The 15,610-nt window shown below is 36.3% G+C and overlaps 1 protein-coding gene across 3 annotated transcripts in view; it reads right to left on the bottom strand.

The window, feature by feature from the left end:
- Positions 1-11,621, bottom strand: part of LOC107662457 (plakophilin-3-like) — an 18,602-nt gene extending 6,981 nt beyond the window's left edge. Inside the window, exons 1-6 of one of the 3 annotated variants that reach the window (XM_016452489.1) lie at positions 9,077-9,468; positions 6,023-6,129; positions 4,628-5,292; positions 4,445-4,585; positions 2,001-2,124; positions 1,715-1,919 (exon numbers count right to left, since the gene is read on the bottom strand). In XM_016452489.1, the coding sequence (XP_016307975.1) occupies positions 1,715-1,919; positions 2,001-2,124; positions 4,445-4,585; positions 4,628-5,292; positions 6,023-6,129; positions 9,077-9,299 (1,465 nt within the window). In that variant the 5' untranslated portion in view covers positions 9,300-9,468. Of the gene's footprint in view, positions 1-1,714; positions 1,920-2,000; positions 2,125-4,444; positions 5,293-6,022; positions 6,130-9,076; positions 9,469-11,426 lie in introns of those variants that run through there. The other 2 variants (XM_016452490.1, XM_016452488.1) reach the window with 2 other exon arrangements.
- Positions 11,622-15,610: the final 3,989 nt, after the last annotated feature.

Here is a 15,610-nt window from a genome sequence, read left to right as displayed (position 1 = left end):
CAGTAAGTCATAGCCCCGGGGCCCAGTGCGGTCTTAATGCGGCCCTGATGATGTCATCCTCTGAAATGCCCCCATGTTTAATGGTGAGATTCGCATTGGTATTTATTCAGTTTATTAGAGTTCCAGCATAACCAGACACGCACAGACCGCAAGGTCTGACATAAACGTGATTCACCAACCTTCGCTACAGGAGTCCGCTCATTCCATGCACATGTCAAGACGAGTTTGAGCAATAATTAAAGTGGTTTAATTCAATACTGAGAGATCAGTCGACGCCCTGCGTGGAACGCATGCAGATACACACATCTAGTCTGATGATGAAAACCTCTTCGTACGTCATATCCGGAGTCATTTCATGTCCTAAAAGGACACTGGACCTCACTACCATGAATAAAAAAGTCTTTAATTGAAGGTTCTATATTTTCTACATGTTATAAACATACTGTGAAACTGAATAAAAATGAAAAGCAACATCAGCTGTATCTCTGGCAGAGGAGACCCAGTGTGCATGGCAGATCTTGATTTACTGAAAATCTATTTGAATATCATTCTGTACTGCAAAGTATTGATAAAAAGCAGTATTTAAACTAATAAAAATGTAATGCTTCAGAGAATATTTTTGTGTTATGTATTTGTTATGCTAATTAGAACATTAAAGTACAGATTTATTAACAGGTTACATCAACGCAAACCCTCTTTAGGCGTTAAAATCTACTGTCAGGACTTACTAAAGACACGCAGTGGAAAATTAGTGATGAAAGGGCTTGGACAGAGATATTTTTGCAGCTGACCTTAATGCTTATTCATTTACATTTACATTTAGTCATTTAGCAGACGCTTTTATCCAAAGCGACGTACAAATGAGGACAAATGAAGCAATTAAAATCAACAAGACAGCAAAGATATGCAAGTGCTATAACAAGTCTCAGTTAGCTTAATGCAGTACACGTAGCAAGGTTTTTGTTTTGTTTAGTTTTTTAAATTATATAATAAATAAAAAGAAAACAGATAGAATAGGAAAAGAATAGAGCAAGCTAGTGTTAGAGGTTTTTTTTGCTTTTGTTAATTGTATAATAAATGAAAAGAAAACAGATGGAATACAAAAAGATTAGTATTAGTATGTTTTAAGAAAACATGCAGCAAATGAATAGAGAGCAAGTCTAAAAGGGACAAGTGTTTTTTTTTAAGAATAGAATTAGAATAGAGAGTTAGCTTATTAATTTGTAGGAGTTTCCCTTTTAAAGGGTAAATCTGTGGGAAGAGAGTGTTTAAATAAATCATGCAAGGTGATTTACTAAGGCTTGTGGTAGTCAGTTTACTGGTATTTATGCCATCATTTAACGCCCCAAAAAAGCATGTCTTAACCCATTTTGTGCCCTGCTCTTGTCACTGTCAGTAGATCAACCATAGAACGTTCCACTCCCATTGGCGCTTTTGTGGTCTCAAGCTAATTTGCTTTGTTTAGTAAATCAGGCACCTAAATCATTAGCTTAGCAACATGCAAGCTTCAAACTCCATTGGAATCAATTGTGCATCTATATGTGTAGCACATGGAGTTGCTTTCTATGTAGAAGCGTTCCAAATCAGTCATTAATGAGGTTCGTTATTAGCATGTGGTCTTAAGGTGAAGGTTGTTTTGTGAATTTTGTGACACAATGGCGATTATAATGGCATTAAAGTTAAGTTACAAGAACAGCATGACTAAAATGCCCACCTGTGATGTTCTTGCGGAGTTCGTTGTCCGGTTCTCTAAGAGCCTCCATCAGTTTGGGGATCCCGCCGGCTTCAATAAGGGCCACTTTGTTCTCCATGCTCTCATAGATGAGGTTCCTGGTGGCGCCGGTGGCGTAGCGCTGCACCTCTTGACTCTCGCTGGTAAACAGCTGCACCAGGCGAGGAATTCCCTTCAGCTGGTTCACCTGAAAGAAAAAGAAGTTCTACTTATCTCGAAAACACACATTTCACTCAAATGTTTCTTTAGACGGAAAGCAATTGTATACCTGTTTCTTTGCATCATTGTTATGGTAACACTCATGCTGAATGTAGGCAGCTCCCAACATCTGAAGATTTTGATCAGACTCATCAAGATAGCTAATGGCAGTCGGCATGTCCAAACTGTTGAGTCTAGGAAAGTATGGAAAATTGGAATATTAAATCAGTAGCTTAGTAACATGCTATCATCAACTAAATTGGAATCAACTGTAAGTCTATTTGTGTGGCACACAGTATTGCTTTCTAGAGCGTTCCAAATCAGTCAATAATGAGGTTTGTTATTAGCATGTGGCCTTCTGTAACTCAATCTTCCGATGAATCGACTTCTCCCTGGTGACGTATGCTGGACTTTTCCAATCATTTTGTCCACATAAACTCTGCCCCTTTCTTACAGTCGACTCAAAATTCAGATCTGCCTCCATCCAATCAACAACCGATGGATAGAAACAAGTCTACGATCTACTTTCTTTTAAAAAATTTTACGATAAGTCATTTCACAATACGCAATAAAAGATTGCTACTTCCGTTTCATCGCAGCTTCATGAATTTCTTCCTTTCTTTGACTCTTTGGGACACATTATTAGCATTCATCTTAAGGTGCGGTCGGATTTACCAATGTCCGTTGAATTTTTGCGGGTGAAATCCAGTCATTTCAATAGGAATCCACATGAATCCGTATGCAGGAAAGTACAAAATTTTAACATTTTATTTAGTAGTGATACTATAAAGTAACACTCCAATTGATTTAACATTGTCCTGTAAAGATAATATTCATTAGCCGATAATATTCATTAGTCGTAGTCATAGCATTGAGCTCTGGAGCTCATGTAGGGAATTTGGGTTCAAATCTGGTCTGCGCAGTTTTTCAACCGTCCCCATCATATCTTACTTTCTTACTTTCACTACTATTAAAATACCCCAAATACTTTTTAAACAAATTCATTTTCAATGTTGGCCTAAAGTGGAAACTTGAATAAAAAGGTTGCTTCATACTCTAGCTTATCTTAGTTTCTTAACTTGTACTACTTGCATTTTGAGAGTCAGCATTATTTGAAGAAATTATTGCTCAAGAGGACATTCCTTCATGTGTGTTTGTGTGTGCTGGTGCATGTCGCTGGAGCGCTAGGAAGAGTGTGTTTCTTTCCCAGGGTGCGTTAAGTGTGAGGTGGCTGGACTGGTTTGGGTGTGCCTGTGCAACAGACTCGCTCTTCACTTTTTACACACATATAGGCAGGGCTGGGCAACACCAAACACATTTATACATGCGCACACACACAGTTAGCGCAACAAGGACAGATAAGCTAAATATGGGTGTACTGACAGGCTGTTAAAGCAAAGTAGGAGTAATTTTACGCTTCAAAGGTCAGCCCTGCACTCACTGCTTGTAATCAATGTTATCCATACTTACACACACAAACTAAGTATTTTAACGAATACAGCTAACCGGCTAGTTTGCAATCAGTAATATGCAGTGTTTGTTGTATGGCTCAAATGGCTATTGTACATAATTCAGGGAATTTTTGACCGACAGTAATGAGGAAGCGTTTGGTAAGAAACAGTAATTTGTGGTTGAACATATGCTATTTGTGCACTTCAAGCAATTAGGCCTACATTTCAGTGGTGTTTTACGCTAATGGTGCTAACATACTACTTTTTTGTACATCTTTAAAGTCATTCAATTTTTGAATGATCCAGTGAATAAACTACTGAAAGGTACTTCATTAAATGATTTAATTTGAATGTTTTCTCACTTTATAATCATTAACTTGATGGCTGCAAACCAAAAGATAAGATTGTTCATAATAAATGAATGAAAGTCTGGTATGAGCACAAAAAAACAACAACTTTATGAACCTTATGTAACACCAGAGTGAAAAAAAACAATAAAACCAATTCTAAATTATGATTGGATGAGTCACATTCGACAGCATTGTAAAATAGCCAATATAAACACACATGTGACTGTGCTTCAGTTCAATGACTCTAATTTAATTTGGCAAGTTAAACTCTGCTTTGTCTAACAACACCCCTTAAAGTCGGTATGAAATGCAAACTAATATATTGTCTAAATATGATTGATCTTATTGTGGCCGATTCATCCATGCACATGTTCCATATCTTAAATATTGTCATTTTAAATCAAAATTTTGTAACTCAATCTTCTGATTAATCGACTTCTCTCTGGTGACATATGCCGGACTTTTCCAATCCCTTTGTCCACAATCTCCACCCCTTTCTTACAATAGGCAAAAAATTCAGATCCACCTCCATTCAATCAACAACTAATGGATAGAACCAAGTCTATGCCCTACTTTTTTTATTTTACGATCACAATACGCAATAAAAGATCTGCCGCTACTTCCGTTTCAATACTTTCTTCCTTGCCTTGACTTGTTTGGGATGCATTTCGCTCTGTATTTTGACACACATGTATGAAAGCACGTGTTCTTACCCGCTCAGGTTGCCCATGCTGCCCGTCATATCCATGCCATCAAACACATCCTTGCCTCTTCCGACACTATGCACGCTCCTGACAGAGCCGGCACGTGACAGCCTTCCCTGCGGCATCATCGCCAGGTTGCTCTGTGAGCCGCTTAATCCGGCACTTCCATACATGCCTGATGACATTTTGGACCCGTGAGTCGTTTGACGGTTGTTGATTCGGCTGATGGTGCGGTGGGCAGGGCCTTTGAAGGACTGCCGGCTAACGTAGACCTCCTGCTCCATACTGCCGCCTCCGCCACCAGTGCCCAGGGTCCCGCTGAGGGAGCGTTTCATGGCCGGCAGCGTCATGGAACTGACCTGCTGCTGTCCGCTTTCAAATCCGTTCATCCTAGAGGTTGAATACATGGACTGGCCTGGGTAGGTGTTGGTGGCGTAGCTGTTGCTCATGCTCTGCATAGAGGCCTGTTGCGTGTAAGTGGCGTCACGCTCTGAAACCAGGCTGCCATCGCTGTCGTCCTGCACCACCCATGAAGAAACCACTTGGCGTGGAACGGACGCTAAACGCATGGAATGCATCGACAGAGTCTCCGGGTCGCCCCCCATTCGACTGAAGGATCGAGTCATTGTGCTGACCTGCTGCTGTGGAACTTGGCCGCCACCACTTTGGTAACCACTGACTTGGAAACCGCCACCCTGGTAACCACCGTTGCCAAACTCTTCTTGGTAATATGCTCCGCCGCCGCCGCCGCCACCACTTCCACCTCCACCTCCTGTGTAACTGACTTTGGTTCTTGGGCCGAAATCAATGGCAGAACGGGATGAGTAACCACTAGAGTACTGGGATGGACGTTGGGCCTAGTAGAAAAGAGAAAACTGCATACTGAATATCTACAGCGCTATCAACTATACCTATCAATTGATTAAAATGTTATCGAATTGCATATGGCAATTAATTAATCAATACGACTGCTCTTAATCACATCGATATTTCCAGAAAGGCCCCAAAATTAAGATAATTTATAAGAGCAAAAACATTAGTGTGGTATTTCCAATTTGAATCACTTTCATGGTAAAATCATGGTAAAAATTATGTACAAGTAATGGAGAAGTTTAACTGCATTGTTTTTAATCACATTTTTTAAATTACATTTAATTACATTTACATAATTACATTTTTGTCATTAATTTATATAATTTTTGCATTAATTCATGCATGTTTTGTATTAATTTATGCATTTGAATGCATTATTGCATTTTTTTTTATACATTAAATCAACAACTCTACTTAACATAGTATCACTCAATAGGAATATAACTGAAAGTTATGCTTAGAGACTTCTAAACTTGTGATTTTTCATATGTGGTTGGTTAGAGCTGACCTGTGAAATATCACATCTAACTAACACAATCCCCATTACTCATTTTCAATATTTGGACAAGATACACATCCATACAGTCTCTCACACACACACACACACACACACACTCAAAAGCTTTCTTTAACTTGGCTCAATAAGTGCTATCCTTCAAACAAGTAAACTACTATAAGATATTTATGTTTATGAAGACATGGAAAGAATCTTACTGTCATTGGTCTGCCGGGGGCATAGACGAATGATTTAGAGCTGAAATTTGGAGTGAAATTCTGGCTCATTGTTGAATATTTTGTCATCGTTGAATAATTCCCAGACTCTAAAAGAAGAAAAATACAGAGAATTAATATAAATGCACATTTAAACTTGAATTTCTGTCTGTGAAAATGAGTAAGAAAATAACTCAGACTAGTTTTTACATCGTGAATATTCCTACCAGCAAACTTTCTCGATGTGCCATCACATTCTGCACACAACTGACACACCTAACAGCTCAACTACAATGTATTTTAATAGTAATAAGTTATTAAATCACAGATCCTCATTATAAAACAATGGCCTTTGATTAGCAATTCTTGCACTTGCACTGTTTTTCTTCAGTTCAAATACAACATTTTCTCCAAAAGAATATGACCAATCGGGTTACAGTAAAGAACAAAGCTAGATTAAACCAATGAAATGCTTCTGTTTTACAACATAAAATTATTAACTATCTACACAACTATAAATTTAAAAACGATTGTAAGCACTGACTATTGTAAACATACATGCTATGCAGTAATTAATCAAATAACTGTTATATTAAATAAAAAAGCTGTTTTGTTTTATTTTAGCCATGTTTATGATACCTTTGTACATAAGTTTGTACAAAGACATCCATGTTTGTTCTTTTATTGAACAATTTAACATGAAAAAACATTAAATGTGCTTTTTTTGTTTCCCTTTAGCCATGTTTATGACACCTTTGTACACAAATTTGTACGCAAACATGCATGTTTGTTCTTTGATGAAACAATTAAACAGAAAATGTTTTGTATAGTTTCACATTAATCATTTTTACTACAACTTTATATGCGAGTTTTTTATGTAAACATCCATGCTTGTTCTTTGAACAATTAAACAAATGTGTTGTTTTGTTTCACTGAGGTCATGTTCATGATATCTTTGTACGCATGTTTTTATGTAAACATGCTTGTTTTAAACATTTAAAAACATTCAATGTGCTGTTTTGTTTCCCTTTAGCCATGTTTAAGACACCTTTGTACACAAATTTGTACGAAAACATGCATGTTTGTTGTTTTAAACAAAAAAAAAATCATTAAATGTTTTTGTTTTTATGTTTGTAGTCAGGTTTATCACACTATTGTATGCAAGTTTGTATGTTTTGTTTTTATGTAATCAAGTTGCTGAATGGACGGCATTACAGGCTGCCTATTTTGTGGGAAATAAGTTACAGACGTCAAATGTAAAGCCGAAGATTTACTGCCCCGTAAAGTCGTCCAATCTGTAACTTTACAGCTAAGTCAGTATGCTCGGCATGTGTCTTTGATGACACTTCAAATACAAGGCAAACTTTTAGAGTTGCATGAATTACTGCAGTGCAAGTTTACCAAAGTTTTACAGCATTTTTGTTCTGGCTCAGCAGCAGATGGGGCTAAGGCATCCATGTTTGTTTCATCAAAGGCTTATATGTGCATCTATGGGCATGCAAGTACACGTGTTTGAGTATGTGAATGTGAGAATTAGGGAGTGGTATAAGCGTTTCTTAAGTGAATAAGTGTGGAGTAAGTTGTAGACAACAGGCAGATGAAAAGACAGAACCGGTCTGATCGCTGTGGGACACTCGCAGTGTCACCTACCCAAAAAACACACCCTTCACCCTGCCTCACCCTGCCCTAGCGCATTGCTTCAAATCAGTAGAATTAAGCACAACTACAAAGTTGTTCACATTAGAACTAACATTTTGAGTGTTCAAATGCAGTTTTGTTAAAAAAAAACAAAAAAAAAAAAAACAATTTGAGCTACATAACATTGCTTGGTATTTTAATGTCAAATCTAGTTTAAACACTTTCAAGACGTGATATGTGTCTCGTCCTGAAAACCTTGAGCCAGTAAAAGGAAGACGCAAGGCTGTTCTAACTTGTCAAATGCAGGTAAACCTCATAAACCAGGGTCCGGTCAACGTATCCGCTAAGCACCAGAGGTTAAAGTGCTGGAAATAGCTGCGGCAGACCCTCATAAAGCCAGGAATTCTGCTCTTAACCACTCTAATCAACCACAAATTCTTAAACACTTTCAAGTGCACACTAATGTATACTAATATGCTTTTACAATCGTACAGTACTAAAAGTCTCACTTGTCTTTAAAAACTAAACTTTGAGCAACTGCTGCCTATAAGGTTGCAGATTAAAACAAATACTTTGGATTTCTCTCAGGTTGCATTCTTCAGCTTTTCCGTCACACCAGTTGATATTCACGCCATTATGATTGATGGAGCCAAATGACCTTCCTTTTGTGCAATCCTAAGCACATTTGTCTAGTGTGTTGGGTTTCTTCAAAGGAGAGCTTTGAAACTTTCACTCACAGCTAGTCGCGTAAAAGGAACCAGATTACGCTTGAACCTTGCTCAACTCACTCCTGTAAATTATTAACACAAACCAGAAGTCACACTGTACTTCTGTCTGTCCTGCGGGAATCATGAATTTAAAACTTCACATTTTATTTTCTTAATTTAAATGGCCACTTTTAATGTTCAAGAACAATGGTGAAAACTAAATCTACCATGCCTGATGTGAACAGACCACCATCTATGACATAATTTTTTGTTATCGCCAGAAAACAAAGGTAAATGCAAACTAGCTCAGGTCAAATCACACTAAAAAAAACACATTATCTACAAATGGCATGTGGGATATTTAGTCTTACTGTACATCCAAATAACAGAAACCATGTGACAACAATTTTGCCCCAGGCAGTTTTTTCTCATAACTATTTATTGTTTTGCATACTTAGCTGTAAACAAAACAGTACAGTCTGTGCGTGTGAATTTAATAATAATGATTCTTCTATTGATATTTAACAAATAATAACGTTCCCAAAGGTTAATGAAGATGAAATTCAACTCCAGATCATTGTTAAATGAAACCACATACTGTATAAAAAGCACAGCGCAAAGGCTTTTATGATGAGAAGATTAATAATTCAAAAGCTGTTGTGTTATTGTAGATGGACGCATTACAATGAGGTCAAAGCGCACAGTGACACACCTGAGGCTGCGTGTTGTGACGACGAGCCGTTCTGGCGCGGAAGCGTGGATTTTTCCGCCAGTCTCATGGACACCTGTTGGTGCACGCGTTTAAATCTCGCCTCCTCTGCGTGGGTCCCTCCGTGAGAGAGCTCGGTTTCGGACGGGACCGCGTAAGTGCTGACGGTCAAGTTGGGCTGCAGCGCCGTCAGAAAGACGTTCTCCGAGGTCACACTCATACTCATGGCGAAGCGATGATGGGACCGAGTTAAACCACCAAGACTAAAAAGTTACAGTCCCACCAGAGAGTGGAAAAAAGGGTAGATCCACGCGATACAAAACAGTAAAGGCGTCGTTTTCAGTCAGCTTGTGTTTCTCTGCGCTGACGCTGGAACTGTGAGGACACGCGCTACTGACGGCTGCTCCGAACTCTGCGGCTTTTTCGCAGGTGGGCGGGGCTTAGTGGTGAGTCATCGGTTACCTGATCCAGGTAAACTCACGAACGCACAAAAGCAGGTGTTTTTTCATTATAATTTTTTCTCTACGTAATTCTATTTTATTTGAGTGAATCATTTTAGGTACAAGTTGCACTTGCTGACAACTGACAAAACACGTGCTGTTTTTAAATCTAGCCTAAAAACGTAGTTGTATAGTCTGGCAATTGATGCTACATGAGAGCTGCTTTGTTGTATTGTCTTTATGGTGTCTTATTGACTTCTTTTGTGTTGTTGACTGTTTGTATCATTGATATTTTTATGCTGTGTGTACAGCACTTTGATAAACACTTGCTGTTTTTTAAAAAGTGCTTTATAAATAAACTTTGACTTTGCCTTTGACAAGTTACATTTTCTCAGATTTTTCCCAAATGAATGTGTAGGCCTACAGATAGATAGATAGATAGATAGATAGAGACAGACAGACAGACAGACAGACAGACAGACAGACAGACAGACAGACAGACAGACAGACAGACAGACAGACAGACAGACAGACAGACAGACAGACAGACAGACAGACAGACAGACAGACAGACAGACAGACAGACAGACAGACAGACAGACAGACAGACAGACAGACAGACAGACAGACAGACAGACAATCTCATTTCTGTGATGCATCTGGACGTTTACTTTTGTATTTCAGAGTTGGAGTTTTTGGTAACACTTTATTTTAGTGTTTGTTACACATGGTACACTTACTATAGTAATAGCAGTTAATTATGCATAACTACATGCAATAACCCCAAACCAATCCATAACCCGAAGTACAGGTTGTTAATTAATATTACTCAGTCCTTAAATGTAAAAATACACTGTAAAATAAAGTGTAGCCTTAGCCTAACCTGGTTTTTATCATTATTGTTAACCTAAAATGGGCTTTACAACAGACAGTAATATAGAAATTTATTATGTAAATAGCTTATCAAGAATAAATATGTTTATAAATTATATTAACATGAAAGTAGCCTACTTTAATAGCTATTTTAGGGCTTGACAAACATTTTTTTTTTTTTTTTAAATATGGTCACGCGATCTAAGCAAATAAAAGCCTATGACACGTTTATCGTGAATATGCATATTGTACAGTATAGTTTCAATAAAGTCTCAAATACTGAAACGTTCATTCACTAGACATCTCTTCATCTGAGGGAATGTGCTCTGACATGCAGGTGACGCGTGTCTCCGTTTATGCCGGTTGTTGTTGTGTCGTAACGTTGCCTAGCAACGCCGGAAGCGCCGGAAGCGCGGACACGATAATCTACTAGCTCTAAAGTTTCGCCTTTATCTAAAAAACTCACGAACGGATTGCTTTCTATAAAACACAAACACTAAAATCAACTATCTGATGAAAAATGATGATACTTTCCAGCCGTATTTCACCAATGTCAAATAAACTCAGTTTCATTAGTAGGCTAAAATAGCCAATGAACTCAATAAGTTGCAGTTTAAATACCCCTTTTTATTTAAGTGTGATTAATTTATCCACTTATAACTGTTTATTAATGCAAATGCACTTCTAAATCATTGAAAACAATTAAATGTATTTAAAACCCTGAAATATGTTTCTAATATTTCTAATAATTGTTATGTTTATATTATTTTTGAAAAGTGATCATTTATAGAATATGATAAATTACGGTTTTCAACTGTCACAATCACACACACACACACACACACACACACACACACACAAGAGAAAAGAGAAAGAAATCAGCATCTTTCTCCTCACTCAGCACTGAGTCACTGTGACTGATTTTTGCATGCTTGTTCACAAAACTGAATCATGCTTGCTCATAAACTGACAATAGTAGGCCTAACCAATTAGCACATGCCGAAAACAAATAGAAAGTGTTTGCTTTTATCTTTACTCACCAATAGGCCGATCAGGATTTAGCGTATATTTCCATAGAGCTGAGAAAATGTATTTAGTGTGCTGTCTCGCAGATTGCTTGTTAAAATGTGACAGGTGTCACAGAGAGGCAAGGAGATATAGAATCTGCCCATATCACATTAGAAAGATGCATGTGTGTGCATTCAAGATCACTTTTCTGGTTACCGATCCCCTGAATTAAGAAGGTGTGTGTGATTGTGTCACAGTTACAGCAGAGAGAGAGAGAGACACACACAGTGGGTGAGTCTGCAGGTGGAGGTGTGATGCAGACGTCAGACAAGGAGGATCGGAGGGTGCGAGCGGGGCTACCCTTACCAAAAAGTAGTATACTTCAAGTTTATTTTATTAAGTATGCTTAAGTAAAGTTCAAGTATATTCTGAAGTATACTTTATGTAGCAAGTATACAAATATCAGTGTACTAGTAGTATACTTGTAAGTGTACTATTTCAATACTCCTTGGGACTAAATTGGCCCACTTTCTAGTATATAAAAGTATACTTTTAAGTATACTTTAAGTATAACAGTAGTAAACTTTGAGTACACAACTAGTTTACATCAATATTTTTAGCTTGTACTGCAACTATACTAAAACTGAACTTATATGAATACTGACAGTTTTCTAATTAAATACTTGTAGTAGCATTTTTAGTACACTTTGAAGTATAGTCTCAGTAAACTACTAGTTTAGTAGTTTTATACTGCAAGTATACTCGTAAGTTTTCTTTAAGTGAACTTTACTTCATACTTTGAGTATACTACTACGTCCCTATTTAGGTATTAATTTGTATATATTTTGGTAAGTTTTCTTTAAGTGAACTTTACATCATACTTTAAGTATACTACTATGTCCCTATTTAGGAATTAATTTGTATATATTTTGTTATATGAATATCTGAACATACAAAACATCAAAAGAAAGAACAGGGTATCTGGTTGTAAACAAAAACATTTTATTCTAGCTTCATGCATTCTTTTTTTAAACACTTGAATGTGGGTAAGTTTCATAAATAATAATAAAAAAAGAAATAACATTTTGAACAAAAAGCTGAAAAAAAGACTATGAATTGGATTCAGAACGATAATCAAACGTAGATAGAGTCGATCAACACCCCCAAAGCTTGACAGTCGGTATAACCTCTTCATTGGTCGACGTTACATCAACGTTACACAGTTTTGATGCTGTTTTATGTCTGAGGATCGTGTTAGATTACATGTGGAAGCATCTGTTGTTTCGGTTTCTTCAGTATACTTTCCTATTTTTAGTTTAAAAGAAGTATACTAATAGCACACTTGAATAAACGTATTTTTCGTAAGGGTAAACAAACCTAAAAAACCCACTAAATTACGTGCAGTGACCAGCAAGATAATACGTACTTGTCGCCAATTTCTCGTTTTGTTTTGTATTGTTTAGTAAAACCCCAGGATCATATACATAATACTGTTCCATGCAATGACTAGCAAGATAAATGCAGCCCATTTCAGACAATTGTTTTATGTTTTGTGTGTGTGTGTGTGTGTGTGTGTGTGTGTGTGTGTGTTTTGTATAACCCCAGGTTCATATACACAATATTTAGTGCAGTGACCAGCAAAATAAAATTACTTGTAGCTAATTTCATGTTTTATTGTTTTGTTTAGTAACACCTCAGGTTCAAATACACAATACTAGTGCAGTGACCAGCAAAACAAATTTCAGACAATTGTTTGTGTGGGTGTATGTGTTCTGACTTCTTTTGTTTGTTTACACAATATCAAATACACAAAACACAAGAATCTGTGCAGTGACCAGCAAGATCAATTTTTTCTGATTTCAAAAAACTTTTTTTTAATGTGTGTTTTATTGTATTTATTTTGTTGCTTCTTCTTTTGTTTTGTAAAACCGCAGGTTCAAATACACAGGACTAATCCGTGCAGTGACCAAGATAAACTCACTAATCATCAATTTCATTATTGTTTTGATTTATGATTTTAAACATTATTTTTCTTAGTATTATCAATGTTGAAAACAGTTGTGCTGCTTCATATTTGTGTGGAAAATGTGACATTTATTTTATAAGGATTCTTTGATGGATAGAAAGTTCAAAAGAACAGCATTTATTAGAAATATGTATCCTTTGTAACATTATAAATGTCTTTTAATCAATGTAATGCTTCATCAAAGTAATTTAATTCAAATTTAAAATAAATCTACTGACCCTAAAGCTTTTGAATGGCAGTTTGTCCTTTAAAAACAGTATATAACAGTAATACAGCTCCAAACTAACCTTCAGTCAGTTAACTTTAAACTTTCAGGCATGGTTTTGTTAAGTCAACATTCAAAGTTTCCCATTTTATTTGAACGTAATAGTGCGGTCATTGTGTTACTGCTGTTGGTTAATTGGAACACAGAGTGAAATATTTTAATTCAAATCTTCCACTGGTCATGCTGTTATTTTAATCACGCTTATGAGACAATCGAGTGTTTTGTATCAGTAGGGTGGAATCCGCTAATGATTACAGTATACAGTACTGAACTTCAGTGCTACACATGAGTCACTTTGAGAAAGAAAGTCACATATTTTATAGAGATTTCCTGAGGCCAGGGCAGGTGGATTCTCATTCAGTCGAAGACAGAATCACTTGCCCCTCCCTATGAGAAAGCATTTTCAACTTAGTATCTCTTTAATACACCTTAAACGTGGTGTCTGACAACTTAAACGTGGTGTTCTTTCTTCAAACATGAATGCTCTGTGAAATGCACTAATATAAACGACTGTCACATACACAAAGCATGAAGACACTATTTGAAAATCATAAACTGCTTATATATGGTTTAACAAATGGAACACCTGCCACTATGTGATTAAAATCTAAATTAAAAATAATTGTATAGTGCCTTATGGGATAGATTTCTTTGTAACTGTACCTTAAAATTTCCTGTACTTTAAATCTTTCCTTTAAATGAATTTAGCTCTATATTTTTAAACTCTTTGTTTGCTTTGTTTTGTTGTGTTGTGTTCTGTTTTGTTTTGTTTTTAATTGTAATATTGTTTTGTGTTGATTTGTGTTTTTTTGTTTTGTTTTGTTTTGTTTTATTTTATTTTTTGTTTTGTTTTTGTTTAATTTTCAGTTTTGTGTTGTTTTGTTACGTTTCGCTTTTTGTTTTGTGTTGACTTTTGTTTTGTCATATGTTTGTGTTTGAGTTGTGTGTGTGTGTGTGTGTGTGTGTGTGTGTGTGTGTTTTTGCCGTTTTGTTAAATTTTTTGTTTATTTTTTTTTAATTTGTTTATTTGTTTTTGTTCTGTGCTATTTTGTGTTGCATTTTGTTTCTTTTTTGTGTTGTGTTGTGTTTTTCATTTTGTGTTTTGTTTTGTTATTTTGTGTGTTGTGTTGTGCTGTGCTTTTTTTTTTTTTGCTGATAGTAGTAGATTAAGCTTAATAAATTTTGGGGTTTATGACTGTTGCAATGTCTAGTTTCTTCAGAACTAGATCAAGGATTACAGAACAGTAACCACAGAATTTCTTCACCATCCTAGTTATGGTACGTGATTATTGTGGTTACAAAAATTAATTAGACGTTAGACATTTTTAAAGTGAACTCTCGTTTGAAGTTCTGGGTTCAAGAAACCAAGAACAACACAAACAATATCTAAAAAAAAATTGTAATAAAAAAAAAATCACAATAAGTGATTGAAATGTCTGATAAACTGTAAGTATCTGTTTTTACCAAAGGCTTTGAGAACACTAGATTATATGGCAGTGTCTGTCAGGACAAAATGTAAAACACTAGGCCAGAGATCCAGACCAAGATAACCATTTTATGATCTTGAGTGATATGAACCATGTGATTAACATGATGCTGTAAGGACAGAAGCTGTAAAACTACAGTAAACAGACCATCTGAACAGGCTTAGCAACCTGTTTATCGAATAATTAGAAGTGAAGTAGTTCAGAAAGTAATCATTTGGAAACTAAGATAAATTCTGGCGATCACCGAATTCCAGTCCAAAAAACACTGAGTGGACAAACAAAACTTCCCAATACTCACATAACCTCCTTTTTTGCACAAAGATTTATTAGTTAACAATAATTATCAATGCACACCTAGCTTGGGGCGTTTTACTTTGATTCAAACCGTGAGTAATTCTCAATAACTGTATTTTTACAGTATGTTCAGAGTGTGTTTGT

The sequence above is a fragment of the Sinocyclocheilus anshuiensis genome, unplaced genomic scaffold (assembly GCF_001515605.1).
Source record: "Sinocyclocheilus anshuiensis isolate Anshui unplaced genomic scaffold, SAMN03320099.WGS_v1.1 scaffold807, whole genome shotgun sequence".
Lineage (NCBI taxonomy): Eukaryota > Metazoa > Chordata > Actinopteri > Cypriniformes > Cyprinidae > Sinocyclocheilus > Sinocyclocheilus anshuiensis.
The sequence above is the reverse complement of the archived record's forward strand: the minus strand, read 5'-3'. Positions and strand labels throughout refer to the sequence as shown.